Here is an 18,547-nt window from a genome sequence, read left to right as displayed (position 1 = left end):
CTGTTCTGGGGAGTACAGTACAACCATCGCCAATCTCGTCAGTACACACACAACCTAATTCACCAAAGGCCCACCAATAGTCATACAAATCAATCACACACCAAATTGGATGGGGGTAGCATGTCTTGTGTCATGTTTCAAGCAGCAGGGTTTATGTGAAAATGGTGCTCCATGACCCGTTATGTTCACATGAGGTCTTTGGTAATAATGACAGTTACAATAACTCCTAGGTTACAATAACCTTCACAGACTGACGCATACTTGACTTTCAAATTCAATTTAAAAATGGAAAATTCACAGTAAAAAAAGCACATTACAGTTGGACAAACTTGCATGACAAAATCAGTTCATCATTCAGACCATATTTAAAAATGAGTGTTGTGCAATTTTAGGCCTGCATAAAATGCATGACCTGATGATGTATTCATTTTAGACAATTGATTCAGATGTCAAAATTAGTTTTTGAATACAGACTGCAACATTACGGGAAAAAGAACAATAATAAGGAGGGTGAAGTATTGGGTATTTCTCCAAGGTGATGGTCATTTATACCTTGAGCCCTGCTCACATCTCTGTGGTATTTGGTATTGTTTGTGTATTTAAAATTGACAGTGGAATGCACCATTTTCAACACATATGGCTGCTAACTGATAGTGACAAACTGCCTCCCCAGCCCAAACCCTCAGCCCCAAAAAAGACTGAGCCAAACAAGTTTGTAGTCCTCAGGGGAAACGTAGCAAATCGTCCCACCATCCTTGACGTGCGTGGTGACCCCCCCCCCCCTCCCCCCGCTCCCTGTAACTGCACAGGAGTCATTTCATCTAGCCACCAAAGTCACAGTGTCCTTGAAAAAGCGACAGGGTTCTGTCCCCTTAACTGGCGTGTCCGCAGATGTCCACAGCCCTCTTGTAGACCTCGGTCACATTCTCGCAGTCGGTGAGGGAGAAGGCGCTGTCCGCCACCCCGGACTGGTAGCAGCGCATGTCCCAAAGGTTGGGCCGGTGATCCCCCGGCCCCTCCCCGTCCCCGAGCCCCAGCAGGTCGTCTGCGGAAACGCAGCCCCGCATGGTACGGCCTGGGCCCCGTGCGACGGGCGCCGCCATCGCTGCTGACGGCCTGGAGCGCTCGGGCAGGTCCAGCATGTCGAAGGACTCGGAGGAGAGGATGCTGTCCTCGCTGACGGCACCGCTTGGCCGGGCCCGGCCCCCGCGCTCCGCGGCGGACGCCAGCTGGTCCAGGGAGCCGAACTCCGGGGGGCAGCCGGAGGAGAACTTGCCGTGCTGTTTCAGGATGCCCTTGCGGCGGGGCGGGCTCGCGGGGGACATGGGCGCCTGGGGCGTCTGCGCGGAGTCGCTGCTCTCGGGGGACGACGAGTAGTAGCCCGACTCCCGCTCCGCCGTCGGCTTCTTCAGGATGCCCTTGCGGGGGATCGATGTCGACGGGGGCGGCGAGGGGGCTGGCGGCCCCGCAGCGGGTTTGGCGGCCTCGGGCTCGGCGCTCTGCTGCTGCTCGGTGAGGGGCTTCTGTTTCAGGCTGCCCCGCCTCTTCAGGATGCCTTTGGAGGGGCGCGCCGTGGCCCCGTCCTGCATGGTCTGCGATACGTTGTTCTCCTTCCTCGACCTCCGCAGGGACCGCTGCCGGACCACGTCGCCGCCCCCCTGTGGCCGCAGCAGGCAGCGCACCTTGGAGCCGTTCTCCAGCAGGGGCCGTGAGGTTCTTCGCAGCCAGCCCGCGATGCTGGCCAGCCCCCCTGCCTGCGGGGACATTGTGGAGGGACGGCCTGCCGCGCCCTCGCCGTCGCCCACCAGGGGGCGATGGTAGCCCCAGTTCAACCACCAGTGTTTGGCGATCTCCTCAAGCGTGGCCCGACGCTCCGGGTTCACCATCAGCATCCAGCGGATCAGACCACAGGCATCTGGTGAAGGCGGGAGTGAGAGTTCAGGAAACATTAAGCCACTTAAAGCTGACAGCAGACTCGTTTCATTCAAAGTAAGGACACACCACAACATTAAATCAGACTCATTCACTCAGGGGTAGCGTCCCCATTTACATTACGTTTCCATATAACAAGAGAGCAACTAGCAAAGTGAAGGTGCTCACATGGATATTTTGTGTGTGTGTATATATATAGATATATCTATATATAGATAGATATAAAGGCCACAGAATGAAAAACACCATCATTATTTTGACTGCACACAGGCATTTGCTGGTATCTATCCCCCAACCTTTATGAACTTGATGCAATAACAAAGGGAAAGAGGGCCTCGGCCCTCCTGCTCACCGGAGGGCTTGCTGGGTTTGCGGTAGTCACCGGTGCTGATCTGGCGGATCAGGTTCCTGTAGTCCTGCCCGTCGAAGGGCATGGCGCCGTGCACCAGGGTGTAGAGCAGCACGCCCAGCGACCAGCTGTCCACCTCGGGCCCCTTGTACGGCCGCCCATTCACGATTTCGGGGGAGGCGTAGAGCGGGCTGCCACAGAACGTCTGCAAGTACGCGTCGCCCCGGTACAGGTTCGACAGCCCGAAATCAGCAATCTGAAAATAGCAACAGCGTCATTAACATTTGGTGGCTGCAATGTTTTTTCTTAATCTCTCCAGGTGAAAATAGGACAACCAGAGACAAAGGGGAAAAGTTCATGAAAACAAAGTGAGAACCATAAAAATTCCAGCACCATAAAAACTCCAGAGCCAGGACTTGGAGGTTAAATGGAAGGTAGCCAGTTTTTTATCACAAACAACTTCATTTTCTAATCATTGGCTGTTCCAGAGAAATGCGTCAAACTATTATCAGGCATATGTTAATTACCAGAAAGATGCATCGTGGATTTCTTTTCAGGCAACAGTCGTAGGGATTGTTTAAAACTTAAAGAAACTAACTTTCTTTAATGCAATGTCAGGAGATAGCCTCCTCCAGATGTGAAAACGCTACAGGTATGGGAATATTGTAGGTGTAGAAATGCTACAGGCATGAAGAAGCTGTAGATGTTGAAATGGCACAGATGTGGAAATGGCAAAGTGTGGGAATACCACTGGTATGGAGATGCCACATGTGTGTGCAGTGAGCATTGGCGCTGCTTTCTCCACTCACCTTCACATTCCCGTTTCCGTCCAGGAGAATGTTCTCCAGCTTCAGGTCCCTGTGCACAATCCCGTTCTAGAGGGACAAAGGAGAGAGACCATGAGCGGGTCTTCCACAGACTGTCACATGAACTCACTCTCCCTTCCCTTCCCTCTGGAACTCCGGGAGGTCACCTCAACAAGGCATCATCCTCTACCGAAAACATTAGTTGTTCAGTTACCAAAATGGGTCGAACCAGGTGGCTAAGTGCCTTTGTAATTGACAATTACTTAACAAGAGATATACACACACAATAACAAGATCCACATGCGTGATTTAAAAGGCATCTGGAGTGAAAATAAAACCCAGGGCAAGTGTTCTGTTGGAGGTACTCTTTGTAAATCATCATTACAGCCCCTAGTGACTTGATTTGTTTTGGGTATGGTAAATCGAACACTCATTTTCAGCTAACTGTTAACCTCAACCTAAACTTTATCTCAAGCTCTAATTAGCTGCCCATGTACTTATATATAGCTACTACAGCTACAATATCAGCTACTGCTAACTTCACCAAATAGCTCTGGACTCTTTACATCTGCGGGATTTGAAAGATTCCTGGGCTTAAAAGAGTCTATCCAACTGGGTCCCCTTCAAATTGTGCTGACATGTACAGTCCTACAAGTCTACTTGTCTTCCCATTGTTCTCTACAATCACAGTTGCCACTTGCCAAAATAAAGCCTTTTCAACGTTTTGGGCCAAGGGGAACAGAATCTGCCTGGCAGAAGACAGTTCTGCTGTGCCCCATTGTTCAGCACCCCAGGGGGGGAAATGCCTGACATGCCAGAGGAGCTTAAATTTGGTGTTCTCTGAAGCCCCAGCGCACAAAAATGCAGGTCAGCCCCATTGTCTGGACCTTCTGGTAGCACCATCTGAGACGTTTAGCCCAGTGAAGCTTAATGGTGACGGACGGCCCTCCAACTGGGGCAGGTGCTGGAGAGAGGGTGAGCCATAACCGGGCCTTCATTTTAGGGTTTGTAAAATGTGGAAACAACCTGGCCAAAAGCATTTATCTATACATTTAAAGTCTGTTGATAGAAGTGTACTCTGATCTGTTCATCTGAAACCAAATTGTAGTGAATGACTGAGGAAATGTATAATTTTTCTGCCTGGCATTTAATGTTATTTTTACTACAACTTAATTCATTCAACACTTTGCACTGTACACCTCCAAACTGTAAATACACTAGGGACTGATCTCCAATTTTCCAAATGATATCTGATATGCCAAACCCCACAGTGCTTCAAATTAAATTATTTCTTCAAATCATATCTTCCAATGATTAGGCATGGTGTAAATTAAGAGAACAAACTTGTAAAATCAACACAATTTCTATCATGCTCATTAGCAATAAGAAATTGGTGGGGAACAATAGATCAGCAAAGTGCAGTCAGTGCAGAATATGCGGCTGTTACGCAAACAGACGGCTGGAAGCCCCCCAGAGAACACAGTGCAGATTAAACGAAGATGGTGTGTGAGTACGTACAGAGCTTGTCCTTTCCCACAGTTGCTCATTAGTGTCGTTGTTGGTATTCAGCGCCGCGAATGTAACCCTGAACCAAATGATTTGTTTCACTGCGGGACATTGTTGCCACCAGCCATTCAAAAGGCCCGATTGACGGTGAATAATTTCGGTTACATAACGCCGGAGCAGGTTGTCCCGGGAAAGTCGTGGCAGAGGGGTGGATGGGGGGGGCAGACGGGGGGGCGAGGGGGTAAGGGGGTGAGCGTGCCATTTGCTGCTTGCGGGGTCGGTCGAGTCGTGGCTCGACCGCGCAGTTATGAGGAAGCCGCGCTGCTGCCGGCATTGGGGACAGGTTTGGGCGAGTTTGGTGGTGCTCCCTCCCCCCCCCCCCCTCCCTTTTTGGCGCGGCTGCTTACCCGGTGGCAGTAGTGCACGGCGGACACGATCTGGCGGAAGAAGTGGCGCGCCTCGCGTTCCGGCAGCTTCTGCCGCTCGCAGATGTAGTCGTAGAGGTCGCCCCGGCTGGCGTACTCCATGACGATCACGATTTTGTGCTTGTTCTCAAACACTGCGGAGGAAGAGAAGCAACAACAAAACAAAGATCAGCATGAGTGACAAGAGCACACAACAGAAACACACACGAGGGAGAGGAAAAGGGTGGGGGGGTGGGGGGGGTGTGCACCGGGCACATGTTCGATCTGTTTGCACAGAACAGATGGGGGGGCCCAAATTTCTTCCTCTGCGAGCCTCACACGCACCCCTACAGTGGACCTTTCACAGGGTAGCGTTACCCCCCTTGCTTACATAATGGAAAATGGATCGCTAGATTACGTAAACGGAGATGCACATAAAGCTGCATTGTGGCAGGGCCGGAGGGCTCCACTGCTGCAATTATTTTCATCTTACATTACATTACTTATTCAGCAGGTGTAATTATCCAAGGTGACCGGCTTCAATTGTGCTTGCCATCCACTGATACAGCTCGATGCTTACTGGGGCGATCTTGCTCAAAAAGGGATTCAAACCCGCAGGCCCTGTGATTACAAAGATCCTGAGTCTTTTGACCATACATTTTGCATTTCACTGGTGTCGTTCACGTTATTTTTCACTTTTTTAATGATCAAAGTACCTTACAAGTGAAAATCCACTATTGAGAATAACACACGCACATACACATATATTTTCCTTTCTTTTTTTAAAGATAACTATATACAGTGTATATACATTTGCTTTCCAAGTAAAACCTAGCAGTGCTGAAAAGCCCTCAGACACACTTCTGGAGTCTTTCAAACTGAAGGAGAGCAAAAAAAAAAAAAAAAAAAAGGATTTCAATTCCTCTTTACATGAGGTAGTGACATTTTCTCCTGTTCGGTAAACAAAGTGACTAAGCCAACCAGCCCCACTGGGTGTAGCATGAGTAAGACTAGCTATATATAGCTACACAACGCACACAGCTACACTGGGAGCAGACAGAAAAGCAGGGTACAGGTTGCGGGTGATTGGCTGTGAGAATGACACAGCTGTTTGTTTTGAGGCCGTTTCTCACTGGGGATGAGACCTGAAATGAGACATGTTCCATGTTTTCGACCGCATGCTGTACCGCTTCCTTTATTTCGGTTGCTCACAGCTTACTGCAGCTAAAAGGGGATTACAGAAAGGCAGATACCTGGCCTCAGTGGATGTGCTCAGAGGAGATCATAATAGGAGGCGTAGCAAAGTGGCACAATCGTTTTTGAAGCAATACTTGGAATCAATTTTGAACAATGGGGGAGTTGCCCTTGAAAAAAATGTCTGTCATTTCGTGGGCATCATCATCTGTTTTGCATGCTAGCCTTGCTAGCTAGCTTCCTGTAGTCATCTGTGATGCCATTGTGACGTGCAGAGGTGGACTTGGAGTCCACCCAAAGTATATCAAAAACATCAGAATACAACTGTTAGGTGTGTAGCCTTATCGTGTGTGGTAGAAAGTAAATGTTTAGATCATAGATAAAATAATCACTAAAATATTTCCTTTGAAATGAGCCCCATTATTCAATATTTAGTGAACCACATTCCTAGTGCTGTCAGACTGTTGTTTGTGTCCAGCACTTCAGTGGAAAGTTCTATTAGAATCAATGCGGTGTCACTTCAATTCCAAAAATAAGGCACTCCCAGGAATGTAGTTAAAGGCATATTTCAGAATTCCGCCCCTCATGTGCCAAGCTGAACAGCATAACAGTTTATGTTTTAACCTTTTCTCCCCTTTATCTCCATTTCTAATTACGAAATAAAGTTACAATAGTCCACAAGACTCAAAATGCTCCTCTGCTGTAAGGTCAACAGAAGAAATAGGGCAAATTCTGAAGAGAGAAACAAACAAACAAACAAACACACACACACACACACACACACACGCACACAAGGGAAAAACAGCTCCACTAAACTGAGCTCTCCCTGCTAGAGTGAAATGCCTTGTCAGGCAGAGGATCTGCACGAGCAAGTCCTGACCAGCTTTGTTTTGAGGAGCGCACTGCAGGACGGGACGTGTCGACCGGAGCTGAAATCCACATCCTCCTCTTCCTCTGTATGGGCGTGGTGCTGCAGTTCTGGTTTCATAAACAGCCTCAACTCTCTGCTTGAGTGTGTTACAGTTCCTTTCAAAAATAAAGACCATTAACGATCTCTGTGGAGAACTACACTAGGCTGACACACATTAAATTACTGCCGGGGCGGCAGTGTAGTATAGTGGTTAAGGAGCAGGATTTGTAACCGAAAGGTTGCCGGTTCAATCCCTGCTGGGACCCGCTGCTGTACCCTTGGGCAAGGTACTTAACCCACAGTTGCCTCAGTAAATATCCAGCTGTATAAATGGATAACATTGTAAAGAACTGTAACCTATGTAAGTCGCTTTGGATAAAAGCGTCTGCCAAATGAATAAATGTAAATTGTTCTGACCCATTATCTATATGTATATACACATACATACACACACACACACGCTGGAACAAGGAGGGGGCACGGTGGCGCTAGAGGCGTACCTTCATAGACAGTGATGATGTGCGGGTGATTGAGAGAGGACATGATCTCGATCTCCCTGCGGATGTGTATCAGGTCCTGCTCATCCTTGATCTTCTCCTTCCTTATTGACTTGATGGCCACCTGGCGGAGGCAAGGAAAGAACTGAGAAAGTGTCGCCTTTGCCTTACTAAAAACTACATTACGCCTCCCTTCACCTGGATCTTACTACTGACTTGCTTGTTTTGTTCAGCATTACTTAATTGTGAGTGATTATCTAAATGCAAAATCTAAATGCTGCATCTTGGAACACTGTCCTCAATTTGACATAAAGTCATTTTTATTTAAATCACAACAGATTTAAATAAAAGCAAATTTAACAGAAATAAAACAGTACTCAAACCAATACCCCATGTTTATAATTTAAAACAACTGGACATATATAAGTAGAGGCAATACATGGGAAAATTATATTGACAAATGTGATGCCCGTACATTATAAAGTAATTATAAACAAACTGTTCATACATTCAGTGCATTGTAACTCAATTCCTAATACATTATTAATGTCGAAGTCCACTTCTTGCCACTCTAGGACTGCATTCAAAATCGTAAAATGTATAGGTCACCTGCCGTTTTACTGATGTAGGCATAAGAGAAGTGGTTATGAGCAGCTTGGTTTGGGCCATTTCGTTTATCTGCGAACACGTAATAGTTGCTGTCATGAACGTAGAATGAATGTAGAATTTCAACACTCCATTCAGCAAATGCCCTCCTGCTATCCTGGAGTCAATCCAGAGCCAACCACCAAAATGGATAACCATTTAGGGAGTGCCTGCAGTGAGTTGGGAAGGAGAACTCTGGAATTTCAGTGGAAAACCTTTAGTCTGTAGTACTTTATTCCAGTAAATAGACAGGAAAGAGGACTGCGATATAGACGTCAGATGCGATTCCTTGGAAAATCAGATTGCACAACCTTGCCTGTTTGGTGGAATGGTGTAATGAGTATGTAACAGAGTAATAACTGGGAGCAAAGTTGATGAGAATATCTTGTGTGTTGGTGCATGTATGTATATTGTGTCTGTGTGTATATTATGTATGTGAATTTGAGCCTGTATGTGTGGCTATATTCAGTATAGTGTATGTTCTGTGTGTGTATTTTGTGTGTAGTATGTGTTAAGTGTGTGTATACCAGCGTATATTGAGTGGTGTATGGATTTTGTGTGTGTGTGTGTGTATTTTGTGTGTAGAATGTGTTAAGTGTGTGTACGCCAGCGTATACTGAGTGGTGTATGTACTGTGTGTGTGTGTGTGTGTGTATTCTGTATGGGCCTAATGGGTGTCCAGATGCCTGGGATTCCAGACAGGCCTGTGAGTGCGTCAGCAGAGTGCAGTTGGGGAGAGGGGGGCGGCGAAGGGCCAGCAGGGGTGACCGCTAACAAATAGAGGGCTTAAGGTCCCATCATCCCGCAGGACTTGGACTGCGCAGAGGAGGAGGTGAACTGCAGCCCAAACCGCTCCTGAGCCACGTTTATTTAACCCGGCCCCACACTCAAAGCAGGCCCCAGCATGTCACACTTCTGCTGACGTCTGTCACCTCAGTAAGCCCACACTGACCCAGGGCAATTCACCTCAAGCCCTGATAATATATCTTGTTAATTTCTCAGTGCTTGTGTTTCTTCACATTATTATTCAAGATTGTTACTCAAGAAGGACACATGCAAGTTTGTCTATGGTTTAAAGAAACAATCAGTTATGTACTGATTTACAGATTAATACGTAATTTACCTAATACCATTTATTCCACAACCAAACAAAGGATTTCCCAGAACTGGACATTAGAGCTGTGTTATGTAACTCAATCGAACACAAACAATCAGCAAAATCCGCTTGGAAACAGCTTTCGTTGCGATTCCCTTTGATATATTTTTATCAGGTGGAATCCCCCAAAGCTCCTTTCCATGCATTCGGTGTTTTTTTACAGCTCATCTCTCCCAACTCACTTTCCTTTCCATTGTAGTTCAGACACCAGAGTTCTTGAGATGTTTTGTTGGTGAACTGCTGGTGATTAACAGATTGTTATCGCTTTCTGGCTATCTTTAGCCACATGACATCATTCACAGCAAACAAAGGGCCCTTGGTGACGAAGTGTTTGTGGTTACCTGCCGTCAGCGGAGAGCCCCCCGCAGTCCTGCGCTGCTGGGAGGCATTTTAAGTGCTAGGGGTGAAATGCTTTACCCCGGTCCGTCACCTGGAAGCGCTCGCAGCACCTGGGGAAGCTTTCAACAAAGTGACCTGCGCCGCTCTCACCTATGATTCAATTACACCCGGAGAGATCACAGACCATCTGAACCATCTCAGAGCTTTAAAACTTGGACGTCTGCAACAAGAGCCGAGTGCTAAAATCTTAAAACTAACAGGAGGCCTCTGACATACCACTCATCTCGACTGCCAGCTGCGGTAGCGGTGGGCCGGCCCCAGACAGCCAGCCACCTGGTGACACAGGCATTCAGTGTCTGCTGTGTTTGCAGAGATCTTAGTAAAGGAATACCAGACTGTGACTGGCAGGTTTCCCGGAATGGTGGGTCACTTTCCCAAGGGCCCGCGGGGAAATTTCAACAGAACTGTTTGCTCATACTCCACACACACACACACAAATCTAGATTATCTGTGTCACCTAGACCCTCTATTTTTTCCATTTCATTAATTTTTTTTCCAAATAACCCACTCCTTTTCTTAGAAGTAACACTGCACCTGATTGCAGAGTCAGACGTATTTTCTGCTGTTTCTGGATTTCTGCTGTATGTCTCCATGCGCTCCCTCCTAACAAACACCTTCCGCTGACATTATTTTTCATGCTGTGACCATAAAAACTAAACACGGGCAGCCAAAAAAAAATACTGTACACACAACACTATCAGAACCCTTATCGTGCCTTGCGCCCGCTTCTCCCGTTACCGCTTACACAAAGCGGGCACTGGGACGAGGCGTAAACAGTCTGTTGACGACATTAAAAGGCCGCTTGGCACATATTCCTCACGTTCACTGGTCACACTCAGTCATGGGTAGAGCGTGCTGTGTCGGCTCAGGGCCGCTGCAGATGACGGCTCGTGAATCCAGCAGAGTCAGAGGTTAACTGCCCTCAACCCCTCTCCTACATGACAGCTGTTAGTAAAGGGAGACAGAGCAGTACTTTCAAATTTCAGAGTTTTTTTGCGGGTGCATACTCAATGTGGAAGCTAGCCACAAACCAACAAAATATGGAAACTTACCAAGACAAAATGATTAGGTCTATGTGGCTGGTCTAGCCATCGTTTTGCATACCCTTCTGTGGAGAAGCTGGCCGACACTTCTCACAAAAAAAAGAAACAGACAGAGCAAATACTCAAAAACCAATAATTTATCTTTTAAAAAACCAACAAACAAAAGGAACCAGCCAGAGCAAACATTCCAGCCAATTCAGTCTCCTGGCAGTATAGCTTCACACCTGTATTTAACAATCTGATTAGGCAGGTGAGGCTTGTGAACAAATGGCTGACAGAGAGACAGACAATTACAAACTGACAAGGAAATAATTAACTGGTTATGTGTATTTGATGTGAAATGAACTCAAATACTGACAACATTGAAAGACAGGATTCTGAAATCTTTAAACAATTTACAACTAGCTGGCTAGTTGGTGGCAATGAAATCGCCCACAACTGACATTCACGTGTTGTTTGACAGCAACAGGTTCATTATAAATGTGTTGAAATCCACTCATTTGAATCACCCAAGATACTGATGTTAAGTAATTTTATATATTGATTATAAGAATATACATTTTCTGTATCTCTATTCCCTTTATTGTAATGTGTCTTCTAATGTCACAATGAAAAAGACAAAGACCCTCCTATGCTAGGTAGGCCTGGAGTGTACGCATGAAACATGAAAAAAACCCATCCACATTGGGCTGAATCCAGGGTGGTGCAAATGGCCTTACACCCAATCCAAGTGGCTAACAATGAATCAGCATCTGGTCCAGAGTGTGGATACAATGAAGCCTCAGGCAGCTACCACTTGCTTTATCAGAACAGGTCTCTAGCATAGATGAAAGAATGGTCATGTTTATATCTGCATCTAACCTGCACAGTACCAGTATAACCCCACAGTCTCACTTATCGTTTTTAAAGAAGAAAAAATATAAGCAATTTCCGGAAGCAAGGTGGTTCACAGTAACCTCTTTGAACAAACAACCACCAATGTCGAGTGAACAATGAAGTAATTACAATGTTCAAGAATCTTATGCAAGTGACACTATGTACTGCATTTTAATGAAGCAAATGCAACCTTATTTGTCTGGATAGCAAGCCAATTAGCAGCCTGAAATCCTTTCAATCAATCGAGAATTGCTTAAGCACAAACAATCTCTGCAAAGCTTGCTAATCTTACATCCGCTAACTCCAAATAACTACTGATGGAAGGAAACACACTCGCTAGCTAGAGGTTATAAGGTTTCACTTTAACCTGGAAATGTTTTGAGGCATAGGAAGAGGTTTCCAGTGAAAAATGTGCAATTAAGGGGGACTGGAGTGAGTGGTACATATTGACCAACAAAACTTGACCAATATTGATCAAGTTTTACTTCACCTACAGACATTATTATTACTAATAGTCTCCATTATAATAACTAATAGTAATACTAGTACTACTAGTAACCAGATGAATTTAACTGAAGTGTAGCCAACAAAGAGCTTAGGCAGTGATCTCCATACAGTGCCACTGTTTTGGAAGGTTTTCATTCTTCTGCTACCTTTCTATAGAATAGTATTAAAAAAAAATTCTGCATATCAAGTTACATTCTGGCCTTTGCAACTACAAAGAGCATAACAACCCTTTAAATTATTCAGATCTCCTTAATCCCTAAAATAAATTGTTACAGAAAACAAAATGCCTCGCAAATTGAGGAATACATACAAGTTCTGCATGTTTTAAAGAAAATAAAAAAGGCAATGCTGTTGATTTTGTGCTTTTTATTCCGTTTCGCTCCACAGGCAGAGAATAGGAGCTTTGACACCGAGTGAACCCCTCCCTCCAGAACTCCTGGCCAGCACACACAGGCATTGTCAGAGAGCCTCCCATTGTGCTACTGTAATGCAGACAGGGGTAGTATTCCAGACCCATCAATCCCCTGCGCCCGCTGAATGAGAGATGGTGACACAGCCGCCACCGCAAGGCCCGTTTCCACCCCTCCTGTGAGCCCTTTGATGTGCCTCTTCCAAAGCGCAGAGGGACGCGCATGTTCAGGAAGTGCTTCAGTTATTTCACACCGGGGAAAATCCCCAGGCGAGGGAAAAGTCCAAAAACTACAACCAGGGAAAGGGGAACAAGTGTTTTTCCATTATCCTGTAGTAACCGGTGTCATTTTGGGATCTTTGTTCCTGCTTAGAGATTGAACATAACAATGCTGCCCATGTAATTCAGCACGTTCAAAACTTTGGCTTATAACACATACCCTGTTCCGGGTTTTAGTGGGAATGTGAGATTTCTCTTTGCACACATCAGAAATAAGCGCTTACATCGAGCTGTTGTTTCGAAACCCAGGAGTGCAGGTTGCACCACGTTACTGTGTAAGGGGGGGAGCTTGTGATGCTGAAATTTGCTTTCAGCTCTAGCTTTTGTTCAGTCCTCTCTCTCCCTCTCTCTCTCGCTCTCTCTCCCCCAGGGGCAAGGGTGAGGTTTGGAATGCCACCAGTGCATTGACACGTGAGTGGTAGGTAGGAGCCAACTCAGCAACAGGGAAAGAATTGAAACAGACTTCCTCTAGAGGCACAAAAGGTTCCAGTAAGACCCACTCCAAGAGAGACCCTGGAATGGTACTCGTAGATTTTCTTTACATTAGCACATTTGTCTTGAGAAGGTCATTACCCTGGAAATGAGCTATATTTATACTAAAATAAATCCAATTTTGATACGTTGTAGTGATCTTTTGGTACTTTTGAGGTGACCTAAGCTTCCATTAAACAACTGGCTTTTGTTGCAATGCAACATGAGGTACAGATAAAGCCTTAGCATGCCCCAGTATATTTCCAATTATTTTCAAGAATTCCTTCTTTGAATTTGTCCAGTTTTTGATAACTTTTTTCAGTGATGCCAATCTTCAAGGCCTTTTTGGAGTGATGTATTACAGTTTACTCTGTTGGATTAATGATATTGGCCTGTGTGTAAGATCCACTGCCCTTGAAGACCGGAATCAGACCTACATCTTACAAAAGACGACTAAATCAACTATGAAGTACATACACACAAATATACTTTTAACACAAAATGAACCCCAGCAAAGCACTGACATCTGTCAGTTTTAAAATAACACAAATACCAACTATGTCTTGTTTCTGTCAAAAGTTAAAGCTGAGGAAGAAAACGGAACCTGTGTGGCTACAAAAATGGGAAAAGATATTAAATAAAATAAACCTCACACCCCAAACTTTTTACATATGCAGATGTACAAAACTGCTAGAGAAGTAACCAAATTTTGCAAAAATTGAAAAAAATCTAAACGGGTGAGATCACATTGAGCTGATTTCCAATGCAATGATGCTGCAGAAGAAGAATGAAAGAAATTGCTAGAGGAGTGCAGTATATAATCATATCCAACAACTGAAAGCTACGCATATGAACAGATTTGATTGTATAATGTTATAGTATATCATTATGACATGTTCAGAACTGGGCCTGCCATTCTCCTTCCATGGATACTGAAGCAGGGGTCAAATATTGTAAGTCTCTGTATTTCAAAGAAGTCCCTGGTGTGTTCTCGGAATGCAGACGCCCCCACTTCCCACACTTCCAACGTTTTCAAGATCATTCTGAAACTGCAAGAATAGCTCTGCTATTGTCTCCATGCAGCTCAATGCCTTTCAATTTCCTTCCATTCAACATTCATAATTACCAGAAATGACAAACGATTTCAAATTCCTGCCTGTCACGTGCTTCTAAGGATTAAAAAAAATTGTGAGAAGCTGCTGCCAGTTCAACGACTCAAATCCAGTCAAACTTGCTTATGTCTATTCTATGTTTTTCGACGTCTCATGAGTCACGCCGTGTCATGATAAGCCGTCTGGCATATGATATAAAGTTAGGCCCATATATCACTGGTAACTGCATAACATACAAGCCTGATAAGTACTGGCAGTTTTGGGCTTCCAGTGATATGAGTACTTTATTGGTCATTTATCCTGTCTAGTCTTTTTTCCCCCCAAACCACTGAACCTTGATCGAATTCCACAGCGCAGAGCACACAGTATACCTCTCTGGCAGACATTCTGAAACCAGCAGAGAGATAGTGAGGAGGCCCCTCTCCAACACACACGCGCAAACAAAACCTGTGTGTGCGTGTGTGTCGGTGTCAAGTGCTTTACCCTTAAAGAATGCCAGACGAAAACTAATTCCACAGCAAATTGGAACCCTTTTGTCCAGCCCTGCTTGCCTGCGTACAGAGACTACATTTACGTTTTCCTTTACAGACACTCTATACACTACATTGAATGACATGCCATGAATGTAGGAAGATAACATTGCCGATTCTCGTGTTTTACAAAGGCACCGGTTGGGTTTCCGAAAGTTGGCCTTCTCCTGGGGTTTTCTGGAATGACATTTGAGCTTAATGGTCGTTAAAAGGCAAATTTCCCCTCCAGGGACAATAAAACTATCCTATTCTCTAAGAGGGGTGTCACCTGTCTTTGTCATCCAAAGAGTCTCACCCCGATAGAATGGCTTCTGTTTTTTTTTTTTTTGGCTGTTGGTAGAGAGGCTTATCAACATTCTCCTTAACATTCCAAGGCCTGCATGGTGCAGTCAGTAATTGTTTTTGCAACACTGTTGCTTTGGTGAAATGATTCAACACCAGTATCTGGGCATGAAAGACAAATAAATTACATGCCCATCACCTGGAAGCAAGGAGCTTTCAGACCTTGGTAGCACTGGCCCCTACATCATAATTACTCTTGCAGAAGCAAAAAATGACTTGTCAACACTTTCATCCAACTTTACCATTACACATGGATCAAAATGGATAATACATCATCAAAAAGATCTCATTTGCCATAATATACAGCAACCCATAAAAGTTAACATGAACAGTGGTTTTCAGTTATTACCACAGCACAGTCATTCCTTTCGTATTCATCTGTCTGTTAAATGTATTAGTACTAGCTGAAAGTAGTTAAAGTGATGGACACTTTCACTTGCTAACAAAGTTAATTCCCAATAATATATGCTTTATGGGACAATTGAGCCCAATTTGGGCTGCTGGTTTGTTGTAATTATTAATCTCTATTACATTCTCACCTTAGCTCACCAGCTCTTAAATTATAGAACCCAAAGTGGGTCTCGGGCAACTTTAGGGTTAGGGTTAGGATTAGGGACTTTAAATGTAATTAAGAAACAACATAACCCTGAGCCACAGAAAGATTAAATAATTGTGGCAATCAATAGTCAGAATGCAATTATCTCCATCACCACCGTGACCCCCCAGCAAAATGCAGTGCCTCCCAGAAAATAATTGTGCCTCTTAATTAGAAGACAAATTCATTTATTTGTTTTTAAGAGTTATATATGCATTTAATTGAACTAGGAATTGCCACAACTGATATAGCAGGCTTAGTTTACAAACTGGTAACCATGCTTGCTTCAGGCATTCAGAAGCAACGTTGATACCTTAAAATTACCTTTAAAACTGTTTTTTTTTAATATAAAGAAACTCTACTTATTCTCAGGCCCCTCATTACTTTTATGACGGGTCGTGAGAAATCATATTCTCGTTTCTGCGAAAAGCAGAGCCACTGCCCATGATGATTACCCTAAAATATGCTTTCAGATATCCTTAAACTACCGGGTGTCGTTTCTCCATTGTGATTTTATTGTTCTCAGGCATGTCCTTCATACAAATCCCAAAAGTACGCAACATGTAAACCTGACTGCACAGAGTTTGCGATAACAGTTGTGTCATTTACCTGGCTAGCTTGCCAGCTGGCCAGCTATCATTAGCAACCTGATACCGGAGTAATCATATTGTAAGTTTCATTTTAGCGACCGTGGTGTGCACACAAAAAAATCATTTTTCTATGGACAGCTTGGCAGCAAAATACTGGGCTGTGACAACAAACACATACACAGTGACAGAAAACGAAAGCAGATCTTTATCTGAAAATCGATTTTAGCATTCACTATAAGCTCACCATTCTGCCAGATCTTTCAACAGCTTTCTTCACTTTCCCGTAGGTTCCTTTGCCCAAAGTCTCCAGAAACTCGTATCGGTGTTTCAGGTTGTGTTTGTGGTGATGCCTCTTCACCGCCTGGCGTTTCAGCGGAGCCTGCATCATGGAATCACCGACTGGAAGCTCACTTTCGCTCGTCGAAGGTCCCAGGTAGTCCGAAACGCCAACGGACTGCCTGCTACATTTGAAATCGGAGCGCTCCATGATAATATACACTGCGTTTTTAATTTCTGGATAAAGTAAAACTACAAAAAAACCCCTCTAACTGTTCGTTAAGGACACATAACTCTTGCTGCCTCTACTTTCAGCCACATCGTTCACAGTTCGTTCCATCAGAATACACACCAGAAACCGAACAACAGGTAAGACGTGCTATCATTTGAATATCGGCCATGATCTCTACAGCGATTTGCTGCTGTCTGAAAGAGGGCGTGGTTTATGTGGCTGATGGATAAGGGAAGCAAGACGTGTCTTGGGATTGAAAACCAATTGGCGCGCTGGTGAGCCATTTGGTTTTATTCCCTTCAGTGACTGATTGGTCAGAGGAAATCACCTGCGGTTTTGATTTTTTAAAAATCAAACATTCTTTTCAAAGAAGCTTTAAATCCTACAGAAATGTCCACAATACCTTTATTTTTTAAATCACACATTAATAAAACTACATTATATAATAATAAAATATACAAATAAACTAAATTGTTATGCTTATTTTACCATCAAGCTTTTTAAAAAGCATTAAGCTTCAGAAAGATTTGTTAATTTTTTTGAAGTTACAGATTTTCTGAAAAATCAAAATGTAGGTTTTGTTTGTACCCATGCCCTGAGAACAAGGGTAGCTTTACCCTCTGGAAAACAATAGAGAATACAGCCTGTATCTGAGTATGCTTTTTAAAATCTGTAAATCCTTCTTTTGACTACACTAGGAGTTTGAAGCAGAGCAGCCATAGGCCAACCTGTTTGCATTGCTTCCTTTTAGTTATGGCCCAATGCTTAACACTCTGCCACAATGTCAGAGTGTTCACAAAAGAGCAATGTTAACAGACAGCATTGCAGAGGCTTAAATCAGAGGTGCAGAGTGTGAGGTGGATGAACATGGTGGATATCTGTGGTATATTACTTTGTTTCCTACAACTATCTACAAGGAAATGAAACTAGTACAATTCCCCTGAAATCCCCATGTGGCATTTTCTCTGATTTCTGGAAAGATGTAGCAACATTGTTATCTGGCTCTTTCTGATATCATTGACTACACCCACTTTAAACCAGATTGATTCTAAAATGTCATGTTAACATCAGAAAATTGTGTGGGTTGATCTCCAGGAAAAAAAAATCAGACAAAAGACTTACAAAAACAGAACACCTTCCCTGTAGATAACTTTATCAGGTGGAACGAAAAGCTGATAACCGATAGCCATTCATACTTCCTCTATGGGAACAGACCAGTAACGATGTAGAGAAATCTGTGAATATACCAAAACGTTGCAAGGTACATTTAAATGATAGCGGTAATGTAAACCACTGACTTATTGTCTTAAGAGCCCTTTAAAAGCATATTTACTTCCAAAAATTATTTCCAGGTGTACAGCACTGCTAAGGTCCTAGCTGTATCATGACTGCAACCTTTAATTCCACTAACACATAATTAAATTAATTTATTTGCTCATTAAAAACTGTCCTGTTTAGCCTGTTTATTGTCTGAAATCTGTGTCTTA

General features: G+C 44.1%; 1 protein-coding gene across 1 annotated transcript; it reads right to left on the bottom strand.

Annotated features, from left to right (window-relative positions):
- Nucleotides 1-783: 783 nt before the first annotated feature.
- nuak2 (NUAK family, SNF1-like kinase, 2) lies at nt 784-17,194 on the bottom strand. The gene is made up of 6 exons (XM_036531687.1): nt 16,797-17,194; nt 7,602-7,722; nt 5,001-5,152; nt 3,091-3,156; nt 2,285-2,537; nt 784-1,915 (listed from the first exon to the last, which is right to left on the bottom strand). Exons 1-6 carry the CDS (start codon nt 17,037-17,039, stop codon nt 873-875), a joined length of 1,878 nt encoding a protein of 625 aa, XP_036387580.1. The 5' UTR covers nt 17,040-17,194; the 3' UTR covers nt 784-872.
- Between the last annotated feature and the right edge of the window lie 1,353 nt (nt 17,195-18,547).

The sequence above is a fragment of the Megalops cyprinoides genome, chromosome 6 (assembly GCF_013368585.1).
Source record: "Megalops cyprinoides isolate fMegCyp1 chromosome 6, fMegCyp1.pri, whole genome shotgun sequence".
NCBI lineage: Eukaryota > Metazoa > Chordata > Actinopteri > Elopiformes > Megalopidae > Megalops > Megalops cyprinoides.
Note: the sequence above shows the minus strand (reverse complement) of the source record. Positions and strands in the feature narration are given on the sequence as shown.